The sequence below is a fragment of the Symsagittifera roscoffensis genome, chromosome 3 (genome assembly GCF_963678635.1).
Source record: "Symsagittifera roscoffensis chromosome 3, txSymRosc1.1, whole genome shotgun sequence".
Classification (NCBI taxonomy): Eukaryota; Metazoa; Xenacoelomorpha; order Acoela; family Convolutidae; genus Symsagittifera; species Symsagittifera roscoffensis.
The window spans coordinates 2,819,626-2,846,697 of NC_087064.1; the positions used below are offsets into that span (position 1 = coordinate 2,819,626).

Genomic DNA, 27,072 nt, shown 5'->3' on the forward strand with positions numbered 1-27,072 from the left:
CACCAAACCACTTTTATCAAATAATGCAGAAACACAGGTAATCACAGCCTCTCCCTAAGTAAAAACGGTCCCATACCATCCAGAATTGTGTTGATGTCATTACTGTTAGCTACTAAATACTATAACGTCTCCCACGAAATCCTTTAATGTCTTGCATGTTACCCCAGCATCATTTGCATTTTTTTGGATTTTGGGTCCGATTCTGATGGACAAGTGAAACGTTTTCGATCGACCAGTTGACATTCGAACTACAAACGTTTGCGAGAGTTGCAATAGTGGTTGGATCAAGGCCCTAAGAACCTGTGGACTAAATTTTGGGAAAAAATATATTACAAGAAAATGCAATGTCGTCTAAAAGCTCGATGTGCGAGCCAAAAGAAATACCCCGCTATGAAGAAACACAATTTTCGAGACCTGGACAAAATTTTGAGAATGAAAACCTTATATCTTGGCAAAAAATTATTGAAGGTGAAATATTGAGACCGAATTTATACGATTGGCCGACGAATTCTTTACTCAAATTATGTAAGGCCAATAAACTTGAATGAATTTTGCTGTATTCGAATGATATCAATAATCTGCTAATTCTTTCTTTTTTGTTCAAAAGAACATGGCCAACAGACAAATGAAAAATAGTTGGAAACCTACAGAAAAATTGACTGGTTTTTTGAAATTCGAATTTCGAAGTAATATGGCCTTGAATCTCTTTTGAATTTCAAGAACAATTTATGATTGACATTTTTGTGGTAAAATTAACCCCGTTCGAAAAAACTGAGTCAATTGGGAAAACGTTTATTCCGCTGGTAAATCTGATCATAGCCAACCAACAGTTGGAAAAGAGTCAAAGCACTCAAGTATGCAGAAACAAAAAAAAACAGACTTAATTTTCAAAAAAAATCTCAATTTTCGACATTCAAAGAAGAAATAGATAGCCTTAGAGCTCTTTGAATTTCTAGAACAATTTATTTTTGCAATTTTCTTTGATAAAATCAATTCAATTTGAGAAAACTGGATCAATAGATAAAACTGTTTTTCGCTGGGAAATCGGATGATTAAAAACCACTTTTGATATTAGAAGTCGATCTCGTTTTTCGGGACTTTTACACTTTCGCTGTTCGATAGTGGAAATTGCCTTCCTTTTAACAAAGGAAATGAACTTAACTCAAAAAGATATCACAAGTCAAACCTAGAAAAAGGAAATTTGAGCCTGAACAAATTTTAAGACTTTTCGTCCTCACGACCTATGCAAGAGTCTGAACTACAATCATCGACTCTCAAAAATAAAAGTCCAATTTCGAAACTGGAAGTAGATCAACTTTTTCGTGATCTTTACACTTTTGTTGTTCGATATTGGAGCTTGCCTTTTCCAAAGAAGACTATTTCTTCTTGTCACTTGCATAAGGTAGCAACGGCCAAAAAGATTACTGATCATCCATTCGCGGAGGAAGTCATCTTAAAGAAATATGCATAAAATCAAAGTCGATTGAAAAAACCAACAAAATATTATTTGACAAGAAGCTTGATCAAGCAAGTGTAATTTTCAAACAAGTGACCAGATAAAAAACCTTGAGCCCCAAAAAGTTGGCGAACAGCTATGGCAAGCAAAATAAAAATATATATAGAAAAACTATAACCTTGTCACCATCTTAAATAAATTCCGAATTGCTCCATTAAGCAAAACTGAGAAAAGTTTCTGCGTTTGTAGTTTCCTGCACAGAACAAACATAATATTGAACACGTCTAGTTTGAGGTGGAGCCCTCACAGCAGAAGGATAGAATAACAGAAAGTTATCTTGCTAATCCTATTGTAGAATTCAAAAATCGGAGAGTAAGCTTGATAGCTCAGCTATAATTGGAGGCAGCTTGGAAGAATTTGATTGGTTAGAAAACTTCTGCTATTCAACTCTTCTGTCATAAGACTAGCCCCATAGTGACAGTCTGAGTTTTGTTAGTGCACACTGTTCGTCATATTAGCAGACGCAGAGGAGCACTGGTTGGCGTTGATAGCTGGAAATTCTTCCGTGTGACATAACATTGAGTTGACCTGAGATGTATTCGCAGCCAATACTTGTTTGCTTTTGCCCTTCGTTGATCCCTTCGCAGCACTCGATGTAGAAGCCGACTTACTTTCGGCTGCTGAGGCTTTACTTGCCGACGATGATGCAGCGGGGATCAGCTGAGAGTTAGCAGGTAGTTTTGGCGCGTGATTGGTGTTATTGATATGGTCCGTGCTTTTGTTCAACGGGCTTCCCGGAATAGATGACCCGCGAGATGACCCCGACGACTTGGAATCTCCGCCTCGGATGGAACTGCGGCGACTGTTCGCATTGCACTGGAGTAGGTCTTGGATGTGTTGGACGATGAGTCCCACAGCCACTTTGTTGTCGTTGCCTCGAGGAATGATGACGTCGGCGTACTTCTTAGTCGGCAGACAGAACTCCTCAAAGGCTGGCTTCACAAATCTAACACAGCAGCAAGGTTCTTCACAGGTAATACTACGGCTAAACCTATTAGATTTAAAAATTAAGATACGTTTTAACCAAAATGTGACAACTATGTAATTTTTTGGGAATCTTCTCATTTAAATTTTAAAAATATGGTAATCATAAAACTTTTCACACAGCGGCAAAGCTGATCTTCGCACCATTTCCGATAAAAACAAGTTCAAGGTTAAAACAGCAAGACGCTCAAAAACTAAAAAAAAGAGGACTTCGAGCGATGTTAAAAGAACTAGAGGAACGAAAAAAAAAACGACGTTTTTAATGTTTAAATTTTTTGAACTTTATTTAAAGAGGTCCAAATGGCGTTGATTTCGAGCAATGAAAGTTTTGGAGCCAGAGCCTTATCTCTTTATAACAAATATCGGATATTTGGAGGAAAAACAATGTTTGGTACATAGGCCGACGGAATTAAAGCCGACAGAAATGTTTCGGCAAAATACAACTGATAGAAAAAACATGGCATTGCCCACATGAGTTAAGTTCTTTGGTCTAACTCATAGAGTAATTTCGGATAGGGTACACCGTCTGCTCGTCACGCTATCTTATTTTCGGCCGTGCAACTTCTTAGTCTAATACCGATCCTAATCTTACTCTTATATCTACTAGTCTCAGGGTGTTCAACTAGTCTCTGCTAGGCTCAATAGATCTAGAGTATACTGGCTTATTGCGATGGCTAACGGTCTTTTGGAGAGGTAACTAATTTCTAAGTTAAATTCAAATCTCTCTGGTGCTGAAATTACAAGTAATTTCAGCACTTACAAATAAGTGGGTTGTTAGTTAGATGGATCATGATTGGTTAATATTAAATATTTTATAGTGATAAAATATCTAATTTATAACCAATTATAAAATGTAGTTTAGATCTGGTTCCACACATTTTATCCACGAATGCCAAAAAAAGTACTAATGCAAGGTGGTATACGCAATTCGGAAACTACAATGAGAGCTTAATCAGCACCCATGAAGCCGAAAAACCATCAGCAAAAACTATCAAAATTCTATAATTATACATTCAACTAGATCTATCAAAATGTATGAAGATAGTTATAAATAAAACATTCCCAAATAATAGAATACGGAAAAGACGACAGAAAAAAAACTTACCAAGCGCTAACAAGACCGAGCGATAACAAGGCCGAGAAAAGTTTGCAAGTCCCTCTCTCCCTCACAACACACAAACACAGAGAAACCTTTTCGCCCAACAAAAGCGCAATATGCGGCCACAAAGCCGATATACAATAAGCCGAAACCTATCAAGCCGAAAAAAGAAAAAAAAAGAAAAAATAATCTTACCAAATCGAGTTTGTACAATTACAACAGCAAAATTCGAAAAGGACGGACATTCAAAATACTAACAAGCTCAATAACATGCTCAATATTTGCAACAGAGAAAAGAAAGATGTGAATGAGCCCAGGAATGAGTCCTGTGAACAAAATTGTTTACGGAAAAAATCTAGTACCCGATTGCAATATCCTCGCTTATCGCAAGAGTAACAAAAATGATTATTATTTTTTTCATTGTTTCATCTCAAATCGTTTTCTAAGAACTTTTGAAAAATGATCAGTTCCGATGAAAAAAGCTTCTATTCTGAGAAAAGGTTGCAGCTTACTTGATGTATTGGCTGAGGACAGAATCTATATTGCGACCCCTTTCCTCCGTATCTCTCAGAACCCTCCGAGCTAGACGAGTGTCCGAGTCAGTATCAACGAACAACTTCAGATCAAACAACTCCCTCATCTCTTTGTCATAGAACACCAGAATTCCCTCTACTATCACCACATCTGCTGAGTGGATGGTCAGTTTCGACTCCTCTGATTGGACCATCCGATGTGTGACGTAATCATATTGGGAGATAGTTACGCCTCTTTTCTCCTTGATATCGTTCAAGCACTCTTTCAACTGCAAACAAACAAACATTAATGATTCAAATTTTGTGATAGAAAATTAGTGGCCCAATAGTTTTTTAAGATTATGTACTGATGTGAACGCTATTGCGTTATTTTCAAAACGTGGTGAAATGTAAAAAATTGGTTATTTAACAAGTCCATAGCTGATTCACTATTAAAAAAAAACAGAAAAACGCATTCACAATGAGATCATCAAATAATTTCCATTGGATTGATTCTCGATCTAGAATTAACATGGTCGCTTTTGGGAAATTAAATGATGTCCACAGAATGGGTCAAAAGGTCAAATATTGAACAGTTAAGTCAATAGCGGTTTCCTTGTCCAAACCGGGGAATTGCATATGCATGAGCATGCCCTACAGCTTGTTCTGTCAATTATCTTAGAATTAGCACCGTAGTTTTCAAAAATATCAAAAAGCTAAAAAAAAAAACGTTATTTTTTTTAGTTAACCTGCCAGAGGCCTAACCCGATGGTTAATTATTTAAGGTTAACTGAACTATGACTATCGTACAAGAGCTTAACTTGTAATTTGCAGCGCACGTGCGATTTAAACCCGCAATCCTAAGATTGCTGGGCAATATCACTACCAATGCGCCGCACAAAAAATTTCAAATTGCACATTTTTATGGCTATTACTTTTTTTCACTAAAGAAGAGCATCGCTGTTTAGACAGAGAAGATTTCAGACGTCTGTTATTTCGATTAAGCATTTAATCTGATTTGGTAGTTTTCGAGAAATGTGAATAACTTTCCACAAAAACGACCAAAAACTCAAAATTAAGGACACTTGTGCAGTGGAGAACTTGTCGGGCAGTTTTTGAGAAAATGAAAAAAAAACATTGGGTCAAAATGTCCCTGAATTTTTCTAAGTCAGTAGAACGTGGATAAGCTAAAAAAAGACATGCCGATTGTAAATGAACACATGGGAGTAGCCGTTCTTTCAGTTTGTAACCCTTTTCTAAGATTTGACTTGGTTTTTGAGAAAAATTTAATTCTTTGCGAAAATGGCGAAAATTTTCCGTGGCGACTCAAAAGTATAAAGTAAAAAACAGATACATCAAATCCCATTTATTTTAATAATATTGCTAATTTTATTAAACAGGAATAGCCTAAATTTAATTTTTTTTTTGCAACAATTTTCTTTCAGTTTTCGATTTTAAATTTATTACAAATACAAAAACTCCAACACAGATGAAGGTTATTTATATGGAAATGATGACTGCTGCTGTTCACTACGCCATAGTTTTGAGCTCTTTTTAACTTGTTCAAGAATTTTTAAAAAATTGAATTTTCCTCAAAATAGAAATTTTGGAATAATAAATATCCAATGAAAATTGTTCGTAAATGCTCCAGAGATGCAAAGCTGCACGTCGCAAACACAAGCGAGAAAACAAATAAGAGCAGAAAGAAGTATTAAAAAAGTAAAAATTATCAGCCAATTTGGCTATATGCCGGTAACAGGCGACAAATCGTAACAAGCGACAATTTGCAACAGGCGACAATTCGTAACAAGCGACAATTAGTAACATTAGATTAAGTGGGGGCACAAATTCACGCGAAGTATTCCATTCGTGCCGCATGTTAGTGCAAGCGCATCCTACTTGCCACTGCCTTGTTTCGAATTGTCTCCTGTTACGAATAGTCGCCTGTTACGATTGCTCGTCTGAAAATGTGCCGGATTCGAAACTCTCAATTCGAGATGTGAAGTCTCGCGTAATCGTCTGCGCCACGGGCCCTTAAATATATGTTTACACTAGCCACCAATAAAGCACCTACAGATGCTAATAAACTGCCAATGCAACGCAGCAATATTCCACCTAACATGAATAAAACAAGTACTAAGCGCGGAATTGAACCTCTTGTTTATGGGACTCACGTCCTTCAACTTAGGCATCAGTATTCAGCTTTTCTTTCAACTGAAGTTGCAAATATATGCGCTACTTTTTCGTGGCCTTGTAAATCCATAGGCTGAATTTGCGGCATAATAATATGTGCTTTGAAATTTGTTTAATTATAAGTAAGTGTTTTTGAGGCTTTCTTACTTCATCAATTGAATCGCAAAATGGGCTTCTCGCCTATATTCTATAATGCTCAAGTTATCAAATTTTTCACCGTTTGAAGAGAAAAAAAGATTTTTGGAAGGATATTTATGTCGGGTGCGAAAGGATCGGATAGTCTTTAAGTTTTGCCACAAGCGGACCGCTCTGTGATAGTACGGTGCATTTTTTGATTTTTCCTTGAAACCGAAGTTTCAATTTCAAGTTCTAATTTTTTTGGCACTTTTAACTCATAGGCGGATCGTCAGTGTAATAGCATGTGCTTTGACATTTGATTAAAAATAAGTGAAAATAATTGAGGTTTTCTTGTTTCAAATGAATCAAAAATTGCGCTTCGCTTCTGCATTCAATAATGCTTAAGTCATCAGATGTTTGGTCATTTGAAGATAAATTAAGAATTTTATGCCTTAAAACGTCGAGCGCGAAAGGATTATAGAGTCTTCGAGTTTTGACACAACCAAATGGAGTGTAGTGTGATAGTACCATGCAACTTCTTAGTCAACAGAATTCGCATTTAAAATGCCAATTATGTTTTTTTTATATTTAATTCATAGGCGGAATTGGGAGTATATTAGCACGTGCTGACATTTGATTAGTAAAAAATTAACATAGAAAAGGCTTTCCTAATTCATCAAATTGACCAAAATTGAGCTTCACTTTTTTTGTTTTTTCATGCTTTAGTCATCTGATGTTTCGTCGCTTGAAGAGCAAAATAGAGTTTTTTGCCTTATTACGTTGGGTGCGAAAGGTTTGGAGTGTTGAGTTTTCGCACAAAGGAAGCGTGGTGTGATAGTAGTATTCAGCTTTTGTTCCAACAGAATTCGCTACTTTTTGTGGCCCTGTAAATTCGTAGGCTGAAATGGCAGTATAGTAGTATTTGCTTTGAATTTTGTTTAGTTATAAGTAAGTGTTTTTGAGGCTTTCTTACTTCAACATCTTCAAACATCTGATATCTAAAGCAAAAAGAACAAAGCGAAGCTTTATTGTTGGTTCATTCGATTAATTAAAAAAACCTCATTTGTTTTACTCATTTCTAATCAAATGTCAGAGCAGAAATTACTATAACACCAATGCCGCCACCTGAAAAAAACGTGCTACCAAAACTAATGCTTTTGATTGAGATTTTCATTGCAAGACAAATTAAATGCATCGTACTATCACGCTACGCTACGCTGCACTTGAGTCAGAACTGCAAGTCTCTCCAATCTTTTCGCAATCGACGTATTAGAGAGAAAAATTTTTTTTTCGTTAAACAAAACATCTGATGACCAAAAGCATTTAGAAACAGAGAAATAAAACTCAATTTTAGGTGATTTAAAGAATTGAGAACGCCTTCTCTATATTTACTTATTACTGGCCAAAGAACGTGATATTATACTGCATTTCCGCCGAAGAATAAAAAGTGAAATCAAAGTTAGCAATTTTGATACGACTTTTTCAGCACAGAAGTTGCATGGTAGTATCAGACTACGCTCCACTCGGTTGTGTCTCCAACTCCAAGACTCTACAATCCTTTCATATTCGACGAGTCCAGGCAAGAAGATCTATTTCGCTCGTCAAATGAAAGATACGATGACTCAACCATAATGGAACACAGAAGTGAAGCGCCTTTTACGATTGTTTTGATGAATTAAGAAAGCCCTATTTATATTTAAGTATTAATGATCAAATGTCAGAGCAAAAATTGCTATACCACAAAGGATGCCTCCTGAATAAAAAAAGCCACCGAAATTCGCTCTTTTAATTGCGACTTCCGATGGAACAAAGGTTGTATCATACCAAGACGCTATGCTGCACAATTGTCAAAACTCGAAGACTCTCCCAATCTTTTCTAACTCAATATATTAAGGCAGGAAATTGCGTTTTGTTCTTGAGACGAAGAAACATCTGATGTCTAAAGCAAAAAGAACAAAGCGAAGCTTTATTTTCGGTTCATTCGATTAATTAAAAAACACCTCTTGTTTTACTCATTTCTAATCAAATGTCAAAGCAGAAATTACTATACCACCAACGCCGCCCCTGAAAAAAACGCGCTACCAAAACTAATGCTTTTGATTGAGATTTCCATTGCAACACATATAAAATGCATCGTACTACCACGCTACGCTACGCTGCACTTGAGTCAGAACTGCAAGATTCTCCAATCTTTTCGCAATCGTCGTATTAGAGAGAAAACTTTATTTTTTTTTAAACGAAACATCTGATGACTAAAGCATTTAAAAACAAAGAAAAAAACTCAATTTTAGCTGCATTTAAAGAATTGAGAACGCCTTATCGATATTTAATTATTACTACTCGAATGTCAAAACACATGCTATTCTACTGCCAGTTCCGCCAATGAATTAGGTGAAAACAAACTGAGCAATTTTGAAAACGACTTTGTTAGCACAGATGTTGCATGGTACTATCACACAACGCTACACTTGCTTGTGTCAAAACTCCAAGACTCTACAATCCTTTCACATTCGACGAATCCAGGCGCGAAAATCTATTTTGTTCGTCAAACGATGAAACATCTGATGACTAAAGCACGAAGAACAAAGCGAAGCTTAATATTCGGTTCATTTGATAATTAAAAAAACTCATTTTTTTTACTCATTGCTAATCAAATGGCGGAGCAGAAATTACTATGCCACCAACGCCGCCTCATGAAAAAACGTGCTACCAAAATTAATGCTTTTGATTATGATTTCCATTGAAACACAAATGAAATGCATCGTACTACCACGCTACCCTACGCTGCATTCGATTCGCAACTCGCAGTCTCTCTTATCCTTCCGCAGTCGACGTATCAAGGCAGAAATAAAAATTTTTTTCATAAATGAAACAACTGATGACTAAAGCATTTAAAAATAAAGAAGTGAAACTCAATTTAGGGTGCATTTAAAGAATTGAGAAAGCTTTATCCAATTTTACCTTTTACTAATCAAATGTCAAAGAACGTGATATTATACTGCATTTCCGCCGATGAAGTAAAAGTGAAATCAAAGTTAGCAATTTTGATACGACTTTTTTAGCACAGAAGTTGCATGGTACTATCACACTACGCTCCACTTGCTTGTGTCAAAACTCCAAGACTCTACAATCCTTTCACATTCGACGAATCCAGGCGCGAAAATCTATTTTCCTCAAACGATGATACATCTGATGACTTAAGCACGAAGAAGATAGCGAAGCTTAATATTCAGATCATTTGATAATTAAAAAAACCTCATTTGTTTAACTCATTGCTTATCAAATGTCGAAGCAGAAACTACTATGTCACCAACGCCGCCTCCTGAAAAAACGTGCTACCAAAATAAATGCTTTTGATTGAGATTTCCATTGGAACACAAACTAAATGCATCGTACTACCACGCTACGCTGCATTCGAGTCGCAACTCGCAGTCTCTCCAATCCTTCCGCAGTCGACGTATCAAGGCAGGAAATTTCATTTTTTTCATAAAAGAAACAACTGATGACTAAAGCATTTAAAAATAAAGAAATGAAACTCAATTTAAGGTGCATTTAAAGAATTGAGAACGCTTTATCTAATTTTACTTTATATCAGTCAAATGTCAAAGAACGTGATATTTTACTGCATTTTCGCCGATGAATTACAAAAGACATCAAAGTTAGCAATTTTGATACGACTTTTTTAGCACAGAAGTTGCATGTTACTATAACACTACGCTCCATTTGCTTGTATCAAAACTCCAAGACTCCACAATCTTTTCATATTCGACGAATCCAGGCACGAAATTCTATTTTGCTCGTCAAACAACGAAACATACGATGAATAAAGCATAATGGAACACAGAAGTGAAGCGCATTTTAAGATTGTTTTGATGAATTAAGAAAGCCTTATTTATATTTAAATAGTAATAATCAAATGTCAGAGCAAAAATTACTATACCGCCAATAATGCCTCCTGAATGAAAAAAGCCACCAAAATTCGTTCCTTTAATTGCGACTTCAGTTGAAACAAAGATTGTATCATACCATCACGCTATGCTGCACAATTGTCAAAACTCGAAGACTTGCCCAATCTTTTAGAACTCAACGTATTAAGGCATGAAATTGTATTTTGTTCTTGTGACGATGAAACATCTGATGACTAAAGCACAAAGAACAAGACGAAGCTTAATATTCGGTTCAATTGATAATTAAAAAAAACCTGATTTGTTTTACTCATTGCTTATCAAATTTCGAAGCAGAAACTACTATGTCACCAACGCCGCCTCCTGAAAAAACGTGCTATCAAAATTAATGCTTTTGATTGAGATTTCCATTGGAACACAAACTAAATGCATCGTACTACCACGCTACGCTACGCTGCAATCGAGTCGCAACTCGCAGTCTCTCCAATCCTTCCGCAGTCGACGTATCAAGGCAGAAAATTTAATTTTTTTCATAAAAGAAACAACTGATGACTAAAGCATTTAAAAATAAAGAAGTGAAACTCAATTTAAGGTGCATTTAAAGAATTGAGAACGCTTTACCTAATTTTACTTTATACCAGTCAAATGTCAAAGAACGTGATATTTTACTGCATTTCCGCCGATGAATTAAAAGTGACATCAAAGTTAGCAATTTTGATACGACTTTTTTAGAACAGAAGTTGCATGTTACTATAACACTACGCTCCATTTGCTTGTGTCAAAACTCCAAGACTCTACAATCTTTTCACATTCGACGAATCCAGGCACCAAATTCTATTTTGGTCGTCAAACGATGAAACATACGATGAATAAAGCATAATGGAACACAGAAGTGAAGCGCATTTTAAGATTGTTTTGATGAATTAAGAAAGCCTTATTTATATTTAAATAGTAATAATCAAATGTCAGAGCAAAAATTACTATACCGCCAATGATGCCTCCTGAATGAAAAAAGCCACCAAAATTCGTTCCTTTAATTGCGACTTCAGTTGAAACAAAGGTTGTATCATACCATTAAACTATGCTGCACAATTGTCAAAACTCGAAGACTCGCCCAATCTTTTAGAACTCAACGTATTAAGGCATGAAATTGTATTTTGTTCTTGTGACGATGAAATATCTGATGACTAAAGCACAAAGAACAAAACGAAGCTTAATATTCGCTTCAATTGATAATTAAAAAAACCTGATTTGTTTTATTCATTGCTAATCAAATGTCAAGCAGAAATTACTATGCCACCAACGCCGCCTCCTGAAAAAACGTGCTACCAAAATTAATGTTTTTGATTGAGATTTCCATTGGAACACAAATTAAATGTATCGTACTACCACGCTACGCTACGCTGCATTTGAGTCGCAACTCGCAGTCTCTCCAATCGTTCCGCAATCGACGTAATAAGGCAGAAAGTTTATTTTTTTTCCTAAATGAAACAAATGATGACTAAAGCATTTAAAAAGGAAGAAGTGAAACTCAATTTAAGGTGCATTTAAAGAATTGAGAACGCCTTATCTAATTTTACTTTTTACTAGTCAAATGTCAAAGAACGTGATATTATACTGCATTTCCGCCGATGAATTAGAAGTGAAATCAAAGTTAGCAATTTTGATACGACTTTTTTGGCACAGAAGTTGCATGGTACTATCACACTACGCTCCATTTGCTTGTGTCAAAACTCCAAGACTCTACAATCCTTTCACATTCGACAAATCCAGGCACGAAATTCTATTTTGCTCGTCAAACGATGAAATATACAATGACTAAAGCATAATAGAACACAGAAGTAAAGGACATTTTACGATTGTTTCGATGAATCAAGAAAGCCTACTTATATTTACTGATTAATAATCAAATGTCAGAGCAAAAATTACTTTACCGCCAATGCTGCCTCCTGAATAGAAGTGCCACCAAAATTATCATTTTTAATTGCGACTTCGATTGCAACAGAGGTTGCATACTACAACCACACTACACTCCACTTGTGTCAAAACTCGACGAATCTCCAATCCTTCCGCAATCGACGTATTAAGGCAGAAAATTTAACTTTTTTCTTAAATGAAACAACTAATCACTAAAGCATTTGAAAACAAAGATATGAAACTCAATTTAAGGTGCATTTAAAGAACTGAGAACGCCTCATCTAATTTCACTTTTTACTTGTCAAATGTCAAAGAGCGTGATATTATACTGCATTTCCGCCGATTAATTAAAAGTGAAATCGAAGCTAGCAATTTTGATACGACTTTTTTAGCACAGAAGTTGCATGGTACTATCACACTACGCTCCATTTGCTTGTGTCAAAACTCCAAGACTCTACAATCCTTTCACATTCGACAAATCCAGGCACGAAATTCCATTTTGCTCGTCAAACGATGAAATATACAATGACTAAAGCATAATAGAACACAGAAGTCAAGCGCATTTTACGATTGTTTCGATGAATCAAGAAAGCCTTATTTATATTTACTGATTAATAATCAAATGTCAGAGCAAAAATTACTATACCGCCAATGCTGCCTCCTGAATAGAAGTGCCACCAAAATTAGCATTTTTAATTGCGACTTCGATTGCAACAGAGGTTGCATACTACAACCACACTACACTCCACTTGTGTCAAAACTCGACGAATCTCCAATCCTTCCGCAATCGACGTATTAAGGCAGAAAATTTAACTTTTTTCTTAAATGAAACAACTAATCACTAAAGCATTTGAAAACAAAGATATGAAACTCAATTTAAGGTGCATTTAAAGAACTGAGAACGCCTTATCTAATTTCACTTTTTACTTGTCAAATGTCAAAGAGCGTGATATTATACTGCATTTCCGCCGATTAATTAAAAGTGAAAACGAAGCTAGCAACTTTGATACGACTTTTTTTAGCACAGAAGTTGCATGGTATTATCACACTACGCTCCATTTGCTTGTGTCAAAACTCCAAGACTCTACAATCCTTTCACATTCGACAAATCCAGGCACGAAATTCCATTTTACTCGTCAAACGATGAAATACACAATGACTAAAGCATAATAGAACACAGAAGTCAAGCCCATTTTACGATTGTTTTGATGAATCAAGAAAGCCTTATTTATATTTACTGATTAATAATCAAATGTCAGAGCAAAAATTACTATACCGCCAATGCTGCCTCCTGAATAGAAGTGCCACCAAAATTAGCATTTTTAATTGCGACTTCGATTGCAACAGAGGTTGCATACTACAACCACACTACACTCCACTTGTGTCAAAACTCGAAGAATTTCAAATCCTTCCGCAATCGACGTATTAAGGGAGAAAATTTAAATTTTTCTTAAATGAAACAACTAATCACTAAAGCATTTAAAAACAAAGTTATCAAACACAATTTAAGGTGCAATTAAAGAATTGAGAACGCCTTATCTAATTTCACTTTTTACTTGTCAAATGTCAAAGAACGTGATATTATACTGCATTTCCGCCAATTAATTAAAAGTGAAATCAAAGTTAGCAATTTTGATACGACTTTTTTAGCACAGAAGTTGCATGGTACTATCACACTACGCTCCATTTGCTTGTGTCAAAACTCCAAGACTCTACAATCCTTTCACATTCGCCAAATCCAGGCACAAAATTCCATTTTGCTCGTCAAACGATGAAATATACAATGACTAAAGCATAATAGAACACAGAAAACAAGCGCATTTTACGATTGTTTCGATGAATCAAGAAAGCGTTATTTATATTTACTGATTAATAATCAAATGTCAGCAAAAATTACTATACCTCCAATGCTGCCTCCTGAATAAAAGTGCCACCAAAATTAGCATTTTTGATTGCGACTTCGATTGCAACAGAGGTTGCATACTACAACCACACTACACTCCACTTGTGTCAAAACCCGACGAATTTCGAATCTTTCCGCAATCGACGTATTAAGGCAAAAAATTTAATTTTTTTCTTAAATGAAACAATTAATCACTTAAGCATTTAAAAACAAAGTTATGAAACTCAATTTAAGGTGCATTTAAAGAATTGAGAACGCCTTATCTGATTTCACTTTTTACTTGTCAAATGTCAAAGAGCGTGATATTATACTGCATTTCCGCCGATTAATTAAAAGTGAAATCGAAGCTAGCAATTTTGATACGACTTTTTTTAGCACAGAAGTTGCATGGTACTATCACACTACGCTCCATTTGCTTGTGTCAAAACTCCAAGACTCTACAATCCTTTCACATTCGACAAATCCAGGCACGAAATTCCATTTTGCTCGTCAAACGATGAAATATACAATGACTAAAGCATAATAGAACACAGAAGTCAAGCGCATTTTACGATTGTTTCGATGAATCAAGAAAGCCTTATTTATATTTACTGATTAATAATCAAATGTCAGAGCAAAAATTACTATACCGCCAATGCTGCCTCCTGAATAGAAGTGCCACCAAAATTAGCATTTTTAATTGCGACTTCGATTGCAACAGAGGTTGCATACTACAACCACACTACACTCCACTTGTGTCAAAACTCGAAGAATTTCCAATCCTTCCACAATCGACGTATTAAGGCAGAAAATTTAACTTTTTTCTTAAATGAAACAACTAATCACTAAAGCATTTGAAAACAAAGATATGAAACTCAATTTAAGGTGCATTTAAAGAACTGAGAACGCCTTATCTAATTTCACTTTTTACTAGTCAAATGTCAAAGAACGTGATATTATACTGCATTTCCGCCGATGAATTGACAGTAAAATCAAAGTTAGCAATTTTGATACAACTTTTTTAGCACAGAAGTTGCATGGTATTATCACACTACGCTCCATTTGCTTGTGTCAAAACTCCAAGACTACAATCTTTTCACATTCGACGAATCCAGGCAAGAAGATCTATTTCGCTCGTCAAATGAAAGATACGATGACTCAACCATAATGGAACACAGAAGTGAAGCGCATTTTACGATTGTTTCGATGAATCAAGAAAGCCTTATTTATATTTACTGATTAACAATCAGATGTCAGAGCAAAAATTACTATACCGCCAATGCTGCCTCCTGAATAAAAATGCCACCAAAATTCGTTCTTTTAATTGCGACTTCCGGTGGAACAAAAGTTGCATCATATCATCACGCTACGCAGCACAAATGTCAAAACTCGAAGATTCTCCCAATCCTTTCGAACTCGACGTATTAAGGCACAAAATTGTATTTTGTTCTTGAGACAATTAAACATTTGATGACTTAAGGAAAAGAGAAGAAGCAAAGCTCAATTTTCGGATCATTTGATGAATTAAGAAAGCATCATTTCTGCCGATTTATTGCTAATCAAATGTCACAGCGCAAGGTACTATACCGCCAATGCAGCCTCTTGATTAAAAGATCCACCACAATTAGCATTTTTAATTGCGACTTCGATTGCAACAGAGGTTGCATACTACAACCACACTACACTCCACTTGTGTCAAAACTCGACGAATCTCCAATCCTTCCGCAATCGACGTATTAAGGCAGAAAATTTAACTTTTTTCTTAAATGAAACAACTAATCACTAAAGCATTTGAAAACAAAGATATGAAACTCAATTTAAGGTGCATTTAAAGAACTGAGAACGCCTTATCTAATTTCACTTTTTACTTGTCAAATGTCAAAGAGCGTGATATTATACTGCATTTCCGCCGATTAATTAAAAGTGAAAACGAAGCTAGCAACTTTGATACGACTTTTTTTAGCACAGAAGTTGCATGGTATTATCACACTACGCTCCATTTGCTTGTGTCAAAACTCCAAGACTACAATCTTTTCACATTCGACGAATCCAGGCAAGAAGATCTATTTCGCTCGTCAAATGAAAGATACGATGACTCAACCATAATGGAACACAGAAGTGAAGCGCATTTTACGATTGTTTCGATGAATCAAGAAAGCCTTATTTATATTTACTGATTAACAATCAGATGTCAGAGCAAAAATTACTATACCGCCAATGCTGCCTCCTGAATAAAAATGCCACCAAAATTCGTTCTTTTAATTGCGACTTCCGGTGGAACAAAAGTTGCATCATATCATCACGCTACGCAGCACAAATGTCAAAACTCGAAGATTCTCCCAATCCTTTCGAACTCGACGTATTAAGGCACAAAATTGTATTTTGTTCTTGAGACAATTAAACATTTGATGACTTAAGGAAAAGAGAAGAAGCAAAGCTCAATTTTCGGATCATTTGATGAATTAAGAAAGCATCATTTCTGCCGATTTATTGCTAATCAAATGTCACAGCGCAAGGTACTATACCGCCAATGCAGCCTCTTGATTAAAAGATCCACCACAATTAGCATTTTTAATTGCGACTTCGATTGCAACAAAAGTTACATACTACAACCACACTACACTCCACTTGTGTCACAACTCGAAGAATTTCAAATCCTTTCGCACACGACGTATTAAGGCACAAAATTCTATTTTGCTCTTTCAGCGATGAACTTCTCATGATTATAGCATTAAAGATCAAAGAAGAAAAGCGCAATTTTAGTTTCATCAGATGAATTGGGAAAACTCATTGATATTTGTCAATTACTAATCAAATTTCATAGCACATGCTTTTGTACTGCCAATTCCGCCTATGAAATAAAAGTGCCACCAAAACTAGCACTTAGTTGTCACTTCGGTTGGAACCAGAAATTCATCGTACTATCACATTATGCTCCACTTGTGTCAAAACTCGAACACTCTCCAAAACTTTCGCACCCGACGTAATTCTACTTTGCTCCTCAAACGATGAAAATACTGATGATTAAAGCATAATAGAACACAAAGAGAAGCGCAATTTTTAAGCCTCAATTAAATTTACTCAATTAAATTTACTCAATTTGAGCCTCAATTAAATTTACAATCTTTTCACATTCGACGAATCCAGGCACGAAATTCTATTTTTCTCGTCAAACGATGAAATATACAATGACTAAAGCATAATAGAACACAGAAATGAACCGCATTTTACGATTGTTTCGATGAATCAAGAAAGCCTTATTTATATTTACTGATTAACAATCAAATGTCAGAGCAAAAATTACTATACCGCCAATGCTGCCTCCTGAATAAAAATGCCACCAAAATTCGTTCTTTTAAATGCGACTTCCGGTGGAACAAAAGTTGCATCATATCATCACGCTACGCAGCACAAGTGTCAAAGTTCGAAGATTCTCCCAATCCTTTCGAACTCGACGTATTAAGGCACAAAATTGTATTTTGTTCTTGAGACAATTAAACATTTGATGAATTAAGGAAAAGAGAAGAAGCAAAGCTCAATTTTCGGATCATTTGATGAATTAAGAAAGCATCATTTCTGCCGATTTATTGCTAATCAAATGTCACAGCGCAAGGTACTATACCGCCAATGCAGCCTCTTGATTAAAAGATCCACCAAAATTAGCATTTTTAATTGCGACTTCGATTGCAACAAAAGTTACATACTACAACCACACTACACTCCACTTGTGTCACAACTCGAAGAATTTCAAATCCTTTCGCACACGACGTATTAAGGCACAAAATTCTATTTTGCTCTTTAAGCGATGAACTTCTCATGATTATAGCATTAAAGATCAAAGAAGAAAAGCGCAATTTTAGTTTCATCTGATGAATTGGGAAAACTCATTGATATTTGTCAATTACTAATCAAATTTCATAGCACATGCTTTTGTACTGCCAATTCCGCCTATGAAATAAAAGTGCCACCAAAACTAGCACTTAATTGTGACTTCGGTTGGAACCAGAAATTCATCGTACTATCACATTATGCTCCACTTGTGTCAAAACTCGAACACTCTCCAAAACTTTCGCACCCGACGTAATTCTACTTTGCTCCTCAAACGATGAAAATACTGATGATTAAAGCATAATAGAACACAAAGAGAAGCGCAATTTTTGAGCCTCAATTAAATTTACTAATTACAAATCAAAAGTCAAAGCACATGCTATGATACTGCCAATTCCGCCTATGAAATAAAATGACACCAAAGTTAGCTCTCTTAATTGCGACTTCCGTTGGAACAAAAATTGCATCGTACTATCACACTACGCTCCACTTGTGTCAAAACCCGAAGACTCTCCAATATTTTCGCACCCGACGTAATTCTACTTTGCTCCTCAAACGATGAAATTACTGGTGATTTAAGCATAATAGAACACAAAGCGAAGCGCAATTTTTGAGCCTCAATTATATTTACTAATTACAAATCAAATGTCAAAGCACATGCTATGATACTGCCAATTCTGCCTATGAAATAAAATGCCACCAAAGTTAGCTCTCTTAATTGCGACTTCCGTTGGAACAAAAGTTGCATCGTACTATCACACTACGCTCCACTTGTGTTAACACTGGGAAGACTCTCCGACCCTTTCGCAACCGACGTATTTTCGTATTACCGATTCAATTCTATTTTGCTATTCAAACGATGAAATATCTAATAACTTCAACTTCGACTATTATTAAAAGCAAGCAAAATTTTTTTTGCTCATTGAAAAAAATTCTGTTTTCTGGGAACTAAGCCGACAAAAATAAGCAGACAATGGTCAAACTAGACAAAATTTTCAGTCGAAAATGGAATCGAATTCTCGGCCTTTGGCATGGTTGTTACCACTGCCCCAAGTGCACAGAAATCTCCTTCAATTCGAATTTAGAATACAGCAAGTAAAACACTAGTAACATTTTTTCGTGCGAATTCTGTGCCGTTGTTTATGGGGAAAAACCTAATACCCGGTTGCAACACTGTTCCTTATTGGACGGGCAATAAGCCGATATCATTTCAGCGAAAAAAATTTAAAAACTTCAAAGTCACATTTTGTAAAGAACAACCAACCAAAAATGTTGAAATCAGTAATATTCATGCTTTGGAATTTCAGGCGACAAATATAAGCAGACTAACGATAAACCGACGTTTTCCTGGAAAAAAAACATTTGCCTTCATGATTGTAGAAATAAATAAATAAAAAGGAAGAATTGAATTATTAAAAAACTAGCAAAAGCTACGAAAATATATATTTTTTTGCAACCAGTGTTATCTTGGCAAGACGGCGCTTTGCAACCAACGCCTAAAAAAAGCGTCCAAGGAAAAACATTGAGAAAAAAACCAAAATGAGAACAAGAGAAGCCAGTTGCTGTGCCAGCAGCACAAAGTTCCGCATTATTCTTTAAAAAAAACAGGTTGGAATGCGATATATCACTTGGTTCTGCACGACAGTTCTTTGAGATACCTGGTTTTGCGTTGCAAAAAACCACCAAAAATGCATCTTCAGTGAACAGAAAAAAACGTTCAGAAGTCATTGCATCATTGTACGTAGCTCTGGTAAACAATATGAAGTATGAATCTGTGGAACCTTGAAAACTTTTCCGTTATGGCGCGGCATCTAATTTTTCAACATTAGACATTCTATCGGAATTCAAAAACTTGGAACTTCTCAAAATGAGAAAGTGAAACGTAAAGATTTATTTCTTATTTCATTTAAGTTATGGGTATAACGGACAAGTTCCACTTGATGGCAGTGACACGTGGAAAATCGGTGGAATACTAACTTTGTCTAGATTGATTGCGTTGGGGTGGTCGAAATTGAAGTGGAATTTGGCCGCATTCTGCAACTCCTTCTCGTTTAAGTTGCGATAGAACGAGTCCTGGTTGATCACAAACACCTGGCGCTCCTACAGCAAGCATCAAAACATAGGAATCAATAAACGAAAGAAAAAAACACAATTATACAGAGGAACAAAAGCACAAAAATTACTAACAGCCAGCTCAGCGCACACAAAAATGAACAGAAAAAGAATCTTGTTAACTATTCGCTCCCCTTTAACAATTGGGGGTGAAGTCCCATTTGTACCAACGTTCATTTGTACCAAAATGATAAATCGGTCCCATTTGTACCAAAATTATCGATTGGTCGAATTGTGAGCCAACGAACTATTAAATTAAACCAAACAGCAGAATAGTGACCGCCGCAGTCGCGCCAACGTGTTTCGAGCTTGCCAACAGAGGGTACGACTCTATACGAAAATTAGATCCGGTTAACGCCGCGAAGCGGCAACGCGCGCGTAGCGCGCCCACCGGCGACTTTAGACCAAGAGCTTAAAGTAGTCGTCTTTATAGTCTTAGGCCAATTGAATATTTTTGGTACTAACGCGATTGATTTTTTATTTTGGTACAACTGGGACTGATTTATCATTTTGGTACTTGTGAATACCCACCCAATTGGGGGCCAATTCGCTGCAAGGTTTAAATGAAAATTACTGAGATAAAGCCAACCAATAGGAAACAAAAGAAACTCCATTTCTGAAAAATGCAAAATCAATCCAATTAAGAAATAAAAAAATTCCAGGTGTCCGGCAAACAAGACGACAGGACATTAAGGCTACAACTGTTTTGATCGACTTTAAGACAATACATGCAATTATCCACTTCGTATTTCTGAAAAAAACATATTTCGCTCAAATTCGAACAGTTCAATTTGCATGTTTTAACGCTCATTTGTCGTCTTAATGTCTTTTCGTCTTAATGTCTTGTCGCCTTATTTACCTAGCACCAAAATTACAACCTCCAATTTATTCAAAAGCTAAGCTTCTATTATTTCGCGTTCAAATAACTTAAATCCATAGACAAATAGATTTCTGGGTCTAGGACAAAAAGCCGACGGGACGTCAAGCCGAAGTGACTCGAAGCCGAATTTTTAACTTTACTAGCACCTCAAAGCCTAAATTGTCATGAGTAAAACGATTATTTTCAAAACTTTAGGCAAGTATAGTTCATAACAAGCGTTCTTCGTATCAATGCACCACTCAAAAACGGCAAATTTTATTAGATCTGCCGGATTTTGAAATGCATAAATTATACACCTAAAAAACCCCTTCAATAAATTTTCAGTTTTTATTATTCCTAAACATCAATTAGAGGCTCAAAATTTATGAAACAGCTAATAACTTGGACAGAAAGCTCATGAAATTGAGAAATTCTTCGGAACAGCGTTCCAATTAATCATATTTCATGGCTTTTTGACAAGTTGTTCGGCTTGTAGTCCTTAATTTTACAATTTGGCGTCAGAGATTGTCCGTCGCCAGAGATTTCTATGCAATTTTTTTTCAATATGAACTTAAATCCATAGACAACAAGATTTTGATGCTTTTTTTCAATATGAACTTCTGAAAAAAAAACTATAGCGGCTGCATTTGATAGCTTTGTTTGATTTGCAGAAATTGTTTTGTAGAGAAAGCTTTGTAAGTGATGAAATTTTTGAAAAAAAAGTTGTTTTTGATCAGTTCTAAAACCAAGTTTTCGCAACAAAAAATTAATCAACGAAATTTTGACAACCTTTTCTTAAGCGGTGGAACAGTACAAATTTCCAAATTCAAATCAGTTAGCGACTGCAAAACTTTTAACTTTTAATCCAACCAGCATTCCTAACACAAAACTTTGAAATAGGTTTGCTAAAAAATTCAACTCATCGATCAGCAGTTTAAACAATTTAAAGAGCTTGAATTATATCAGAGTATTATCGCTTCAATAGCATTTAAAAAAAGCGAAACATTTCAAGCCTTCAAAACCACTTGAACTATTTCAAAATTTTATTGCTTGAAAAGCTTTCTTAAAAACTGTCGCATTTCGGGAATCAATTTAGGCTATGAAACCAACTTAAATTTCTTCAAATTACCATTGCTCGAAAAATTAGCATGAAAAAGAAAATAATCTAGCGAATCAATCAGCTATCAAATAAACCAAACAACCCATTTCAAAGTTATTTGATAGCTGATTGCTTCGCTAGATTTTGTTTTATTTTTCATGCTAATTTTTCGAGCAATGGCAATTTGAATAAGTTAAAGTTGGCTTCATAGCCTAAATTAACTCTCGAAATAAGCCATTTTTAAGCAAGCTTTTCAAGAAATAAAACTTCGCGAAAATTTTTTAAATGTAATTGAAGCGATAAAACTCAAGCTGATATAATTCAAGCTGCTTTGATTGTTTAAACAGCTGATGGATGAGATGAAATTTTTTAGAAACATTTTCACGCAATGAACTTAAGAAACATCTCAGTTATCTTCCATAGCTTGAAACAATTGGATAATAATTCAACTTAGATTGTTTGGATGGCTTGCAGTGGTTTGCTAGCCGCTAATTATTAGTTTTTCGAAGCAAGCTATTCAAACGATGAAAATTCAAAGCATTTCAGGTTAATTTGATATCTACAATTGATTGGCTAAACGTTAAGAGCTTTTTGGAGCTAGATATCAACCGCTGAAACTTTGAAGCAAATCAAACTGTTCTGATTGCTTGCATTGAGTTGCTGAAAAAAAAAGTTTTTAAGCAAGCTTAAAAAACGATGAAACTTTGAAATTTTAAAACTTATTTCATACTCGAATCGATTCCTAAAAAATTCTTTTACGAGAAACTTTAAATACCATTTATCATACCACTTTAAATAATAGTATGCAATTTCAGAAATAATAGCTTGTGTTCGTTTAATAGCCTGAACTATCCAGCATGCTAATCAAGCGAACATACGAAACCGTTTAATCGGACCTTTGCTGATTTGGAGTTTTGACCCAGCGCTTCCACGATTCGCTCGCACACTTCTGACTTTCCCGACGAAGAACCCCCTGCCACTCCTATGATGAATGGGAAACTAGGGGGTGTCTTGTTTCCTGAAGATGCCAAGGAACCAGCTCTCGATCCAGATTCACCAGAGGAGGGTCTCGCATCGGCGAAAAGTAGTGTATGACCGGCAAGAGGTTTCATGGCAACTGAATATTGACTCTAATCCTATTGGTCCTTTCTGAAACTCCGGCAGCTTTTAATTGGTTGGTTTCGATTGCTAATCAGCAGCTGTTGGTTTTTATGACCCCGAGGATAGAAGAAATCAATTAAAGCGAGTTGGTTTCACAAGTTGTGATTCCGCTCGTTCTAGATCACCATGAGCAACCTGGAATAGACACGAATCAATAATTACGCACAGGTGCGTGAATTATGCAGCAAAATACAATTTAAACCGAGTTTTCTAATCTATATTTGTTCACTTATGAGCTCAAGGACTAAATGATTAATTAGTTTGGTGCAAAACCAAATACGGAATCACACACCGCAATTTATTCAATTTGGTCCCGCCCAAATACCAATTAAGATTCAACCCCGAAATACAATTATGCCTACAATTTGAATGTTTTATGCCTTCGGAATAAAACAATTAAAACACACTTACAGCATTTAGTGATCAGATCGATAGTAAAGAAAATTTGGCGCTCAAAATCGGGTGTGCAAAAAGTGTAGATAAAATTATCAGCCGAAAAGAAGTTAGGTCAATGTTGATAAAGCGTAACAATTAAAATATAGCAGCAAGTTTTTTAAATTTGGCGCTCGAAACTGAGAGGCTGCAAAAAAAGTGAAAGAAAAAATTGAAAAAAAAACTTGAAGAAAAGTGACGAAAATGATAGTAGCTTAGCTTTGAATAAAGACGTGAATAGTTTGAAGTCTTGCAGCAGTTAAATGTTCACTTAGTTGGTCTTTAAATAAATCTGACGTAGTATCATACCAAGTGATACGAATGGCTTTATGTATGACTAAACCGAACTATAAATTAAACCAGACTAAAATTATTGCAACATAGTTGAAGCCCTCATCTTGCATGGAAATATTACTTGGCAGGAAAAAACCCCCGGAAAAGACGCCAACGACTTAAAGTTGCCGTCTTAATTCAGTATTGGCCCTTTTTATTTTAGGTACTCTGGCGAACTTTAGTCGTAAGCTACTCTGGCGAACTTTAGCTGGAAAGGCTTCAACTATGTTGCAATACTTCGACCCAAAACACGTTATGAATGACGAAATCGAACGGAAAATAAAATCAGAATAAAAGTATTGCAACATAGTTGAAGCCTTCCTGCTTGGAAATACTTTTTCAGCGCACATAAGAAATATTTTCGCTCTCAACATGAGACAACTAAGCCGATATAATTCGAGTCAAAAACTTTATAATAATTCGAGTCAAAGAAGCCGAACAATAAAAAAAACAAAAGAAAAAACTGCCTAAAAATTTAACGTGTGTTAACTATGCCGACAATACTTGGGTAGAAGCCACTTGAGCCGAAAACAAAACTAAGCAACAAACTGAATCTTCCGATTACTACGACAGAAAACTCATGCAACGAGATCTAAAACAACAAACAAAAATGAACTTGAACTAAAGTGAGCTCAAATTCAATGTCATCATTTCAGGTTGGAAAACCTAGCATAATTCGAAACAAACATCCGACAACTAAAAGTTTTTGTAGCACTGCTTATTCCATGATTCATACCCACATTTGAAATTGAAAACCAAAAAAAAATATTTCAGCACCAAATCTTATTTAGTTGGCGAGTATCCCAAATTAAGCGACTCAAATAAAAAAGAATTTGGAAAATTAATGGGGAAAAGAGCAATTTTAGTCCGTTAAAATAAAAATTGAGCAGGGACAAAGAAACGTCTATTATCACCTCAATGAATTCAAGTTGAAGTGTCGGCAACATAATATTATTTAACCTTCAGATAAGGGCAAGCCGACGTGTTAATGATAGGTAGAACTAAGTGATAGTACACGGAGAGGCGAAGCGAAGCTTCGCACCACTTGCGATACAACAAACATGAAAAAAAAACAAAGAACCAAAAAAGTGAAAATGTTTGAAAACTAGGTCATATAAACTTTCATATGTCTCGATAGAAGTTCATTCCACGCAAACATGCCAGCGAATTGAATTTTAAATCACCAACAACGGAACAAAAATTTCGAAAAGAACCAAAGCCGGCAATCTTTGAGCAGACACAAGTTGAGCCGAAAAAAATACGATTTTATAAAAAAAAAGTTTAAAGTACCACCTAAAACAACAATGGAAAACATTTGCAGTTGCATCTATAATGAAAGTTATTAAAAGCACAAGAAAAATCCGTGATGTGGCAACTAAGCCAACAAACGTTGAGCTGAAACCAATTGAGTTGAAAAAAAAAACGTTTTTTTTTCCTTTCAAGTCTCCCTTGAAACTAGAATGAACATCACTTGCACTTGCAACTACAATGAAAGTTGCTTGCAGCAAAAAAAAATTGTGATGTGGCAATTAAGCCGACATTCTTTGAGCAGACACCAACTGAACCGAAAAAGAATATCTGAAGATCTAAAATCTTATAAGTCCCCCCTGAAATTAGAAAAAACAACACTTGCACTTGCAATAACACTGAAAACTGTCTACAGCACAAGCAAAACCCGTTGTGTTAAATTTGAATTTTCAAGAAATTGAGCATGTCAGTCAGCAGCATGGTCAGTAAGTGATTCAACTGATTTTGTTAAACTAGTTGTTAACTGGAAAAAAGTCTATATTCCTGTTTGATAACGCTTGCTAATCGCAAGCGTAATAAACTATGCCGTAGCAAACAAATGAACCGTCGTCCAAATTCTTTACAAAAACAAAGTCTGAAAAGTACTTCAAATGAAGAGTACACCCAGTTTTAAACACAGAGGCAAAGCTGCACTTCGCAAACACAAGAAACAAAAGCGGTATAACGGCACAAAAACTCAAAAAAAAATACATTACGCTGGAAAAATTAAATATACAAAAAATCATTAGACAGTCAGAGGTTGAACCCACTAACTGCTGCATTATAGGCAAACACGAGAGTCTACTACACTACACCATTCGACCACGTAGATCGTGTGATTAGCAGAAGTTCGCGTATTTGAATACTAATTATCAGGTAGCAATGCATTCGCTTGATTTGAGCGCACAAAACGCATGCTATCAACACAGAGCCGAAGCGGAGCTTTGCACCACTTGCGATCCAATGCACAAAAAGCACGGCAGCGAAACAAAACTTAGGACGAAAGCCACTGAGTGAAAAAAAAGAAGAAAAAAAACATCGGGAAAAAGCGTCCCAAAAGCGGTTCAATTTCAAGAACAGTTATCGGGAACCACAAGTGCCACAGAATAAATCAGTAATGAAACAAGCTTTATTAAACGGACAATATTTGGTAGAGAACTGCAGAGCTGACAAAACGCCTTGAAAATGTTAAGCTCCCAAGTTCCTAAGTTCAACGTCCAAACTCCCCCACCACCGAAAAGCAAACAAAGTTAAATATAATTTGGTCCTGCAAACGGCGAATTATGAGGAAACTAAGCAAATATAATATCAATGGAAATCCGTCAATTCAAAGAAACCCTGACGCATTTGAAAAAAAAGCAATAAAAAATTAACTTATTTTACAGCCAACATATAAAAAAAACTGAATAGAACGGCAACTCAATATAAAACATGCTCAAGAAAAATCCGTTGGCCAGACATTCCATCAGAACAAAAGTGTAAACTGCAAGCCCGAATAGTTCAAAGGATTTTGTTAATGTAGTACTGTAGTTATTAACCTGAACAAGTCTATGTTCCCATTTGATAACGCGTGCTAATCCCAAGCGTGAACGCCTTAAAAATTAGCCCTAATAATTAACCTGTTGAGTAATGACAGAAAATTTCAAAATTGAACATAGTAGGGCTGGGCTGATTGAGGATTGAAAAAATTGGATTGGTCTATGACACAAGCATTGCGTGGGGCAAAAGTTTTTCAACTTTCCAGTTTCAGGAGACACATTGAATCGTATTAGAAACTGAATATACATGATGATTTTTGTTGTTCCGCCGCGAATTTTAGAAAATGAAAGCCGCATT

General features: G+C 35.7%; 1 protein-coding gene across 1 annotated transcript; it reads right to left on the reverse strand.

The window, feature by feature from the left end:
• Positions 1-1,006: 1,006 nt before the first annotated feature.
• On the reverse strand, positions 1,007-23,813 carry LOC134842849 (uridine-cytidine kinase 2-B-like). Its single transcript, XM_063859351.1, has 5 exons — positions 23,596-23,813; positions 22,920-23,319; positions 19,931-20,053; positions 4,112-4,401; positions 1,007-2,462 (listed from the first exon to the last, which is right to left on the reverse strand). Exons 2-5 carry the CDS (start codon positions 23,133-23,135, stop codon positions 1,949-1,951), a joined length of 1,143 nt encoding a protein of 380 aa, XP_063715421.1. The 5' UTR covers positions 23,136-23,319; positions 23,596-23,813; the 3' UTR covers positions 1,007-1,948.
• Positions 23,814-27,072: the final 3,259 nt, after the last annotated feature.

Coding starts and splice junctions, on each gene's coding strand:
- LOC134842849 (XM_063859351.1), bottom strand. CDS start 23,135: ATGAAACCTCTTGCCGGTCATACACTACTTTTCGCCGATGCGAGACCC. Junction 20,054..22,919: donor AAAACTCCAAATCAGCAAAG/GTCCGATTAAAC, acceptor TGCTTGCTGTAG/GAGCGCCAGGTGTTTGTGAT. Junction 2,463..4,111: donor GTCCTCAGCCAATACATCAA/GTAAGCTGCAAC, acceptor CTGCTGTGTTAG/ATTTGTGAAGCCAGCCTTTG.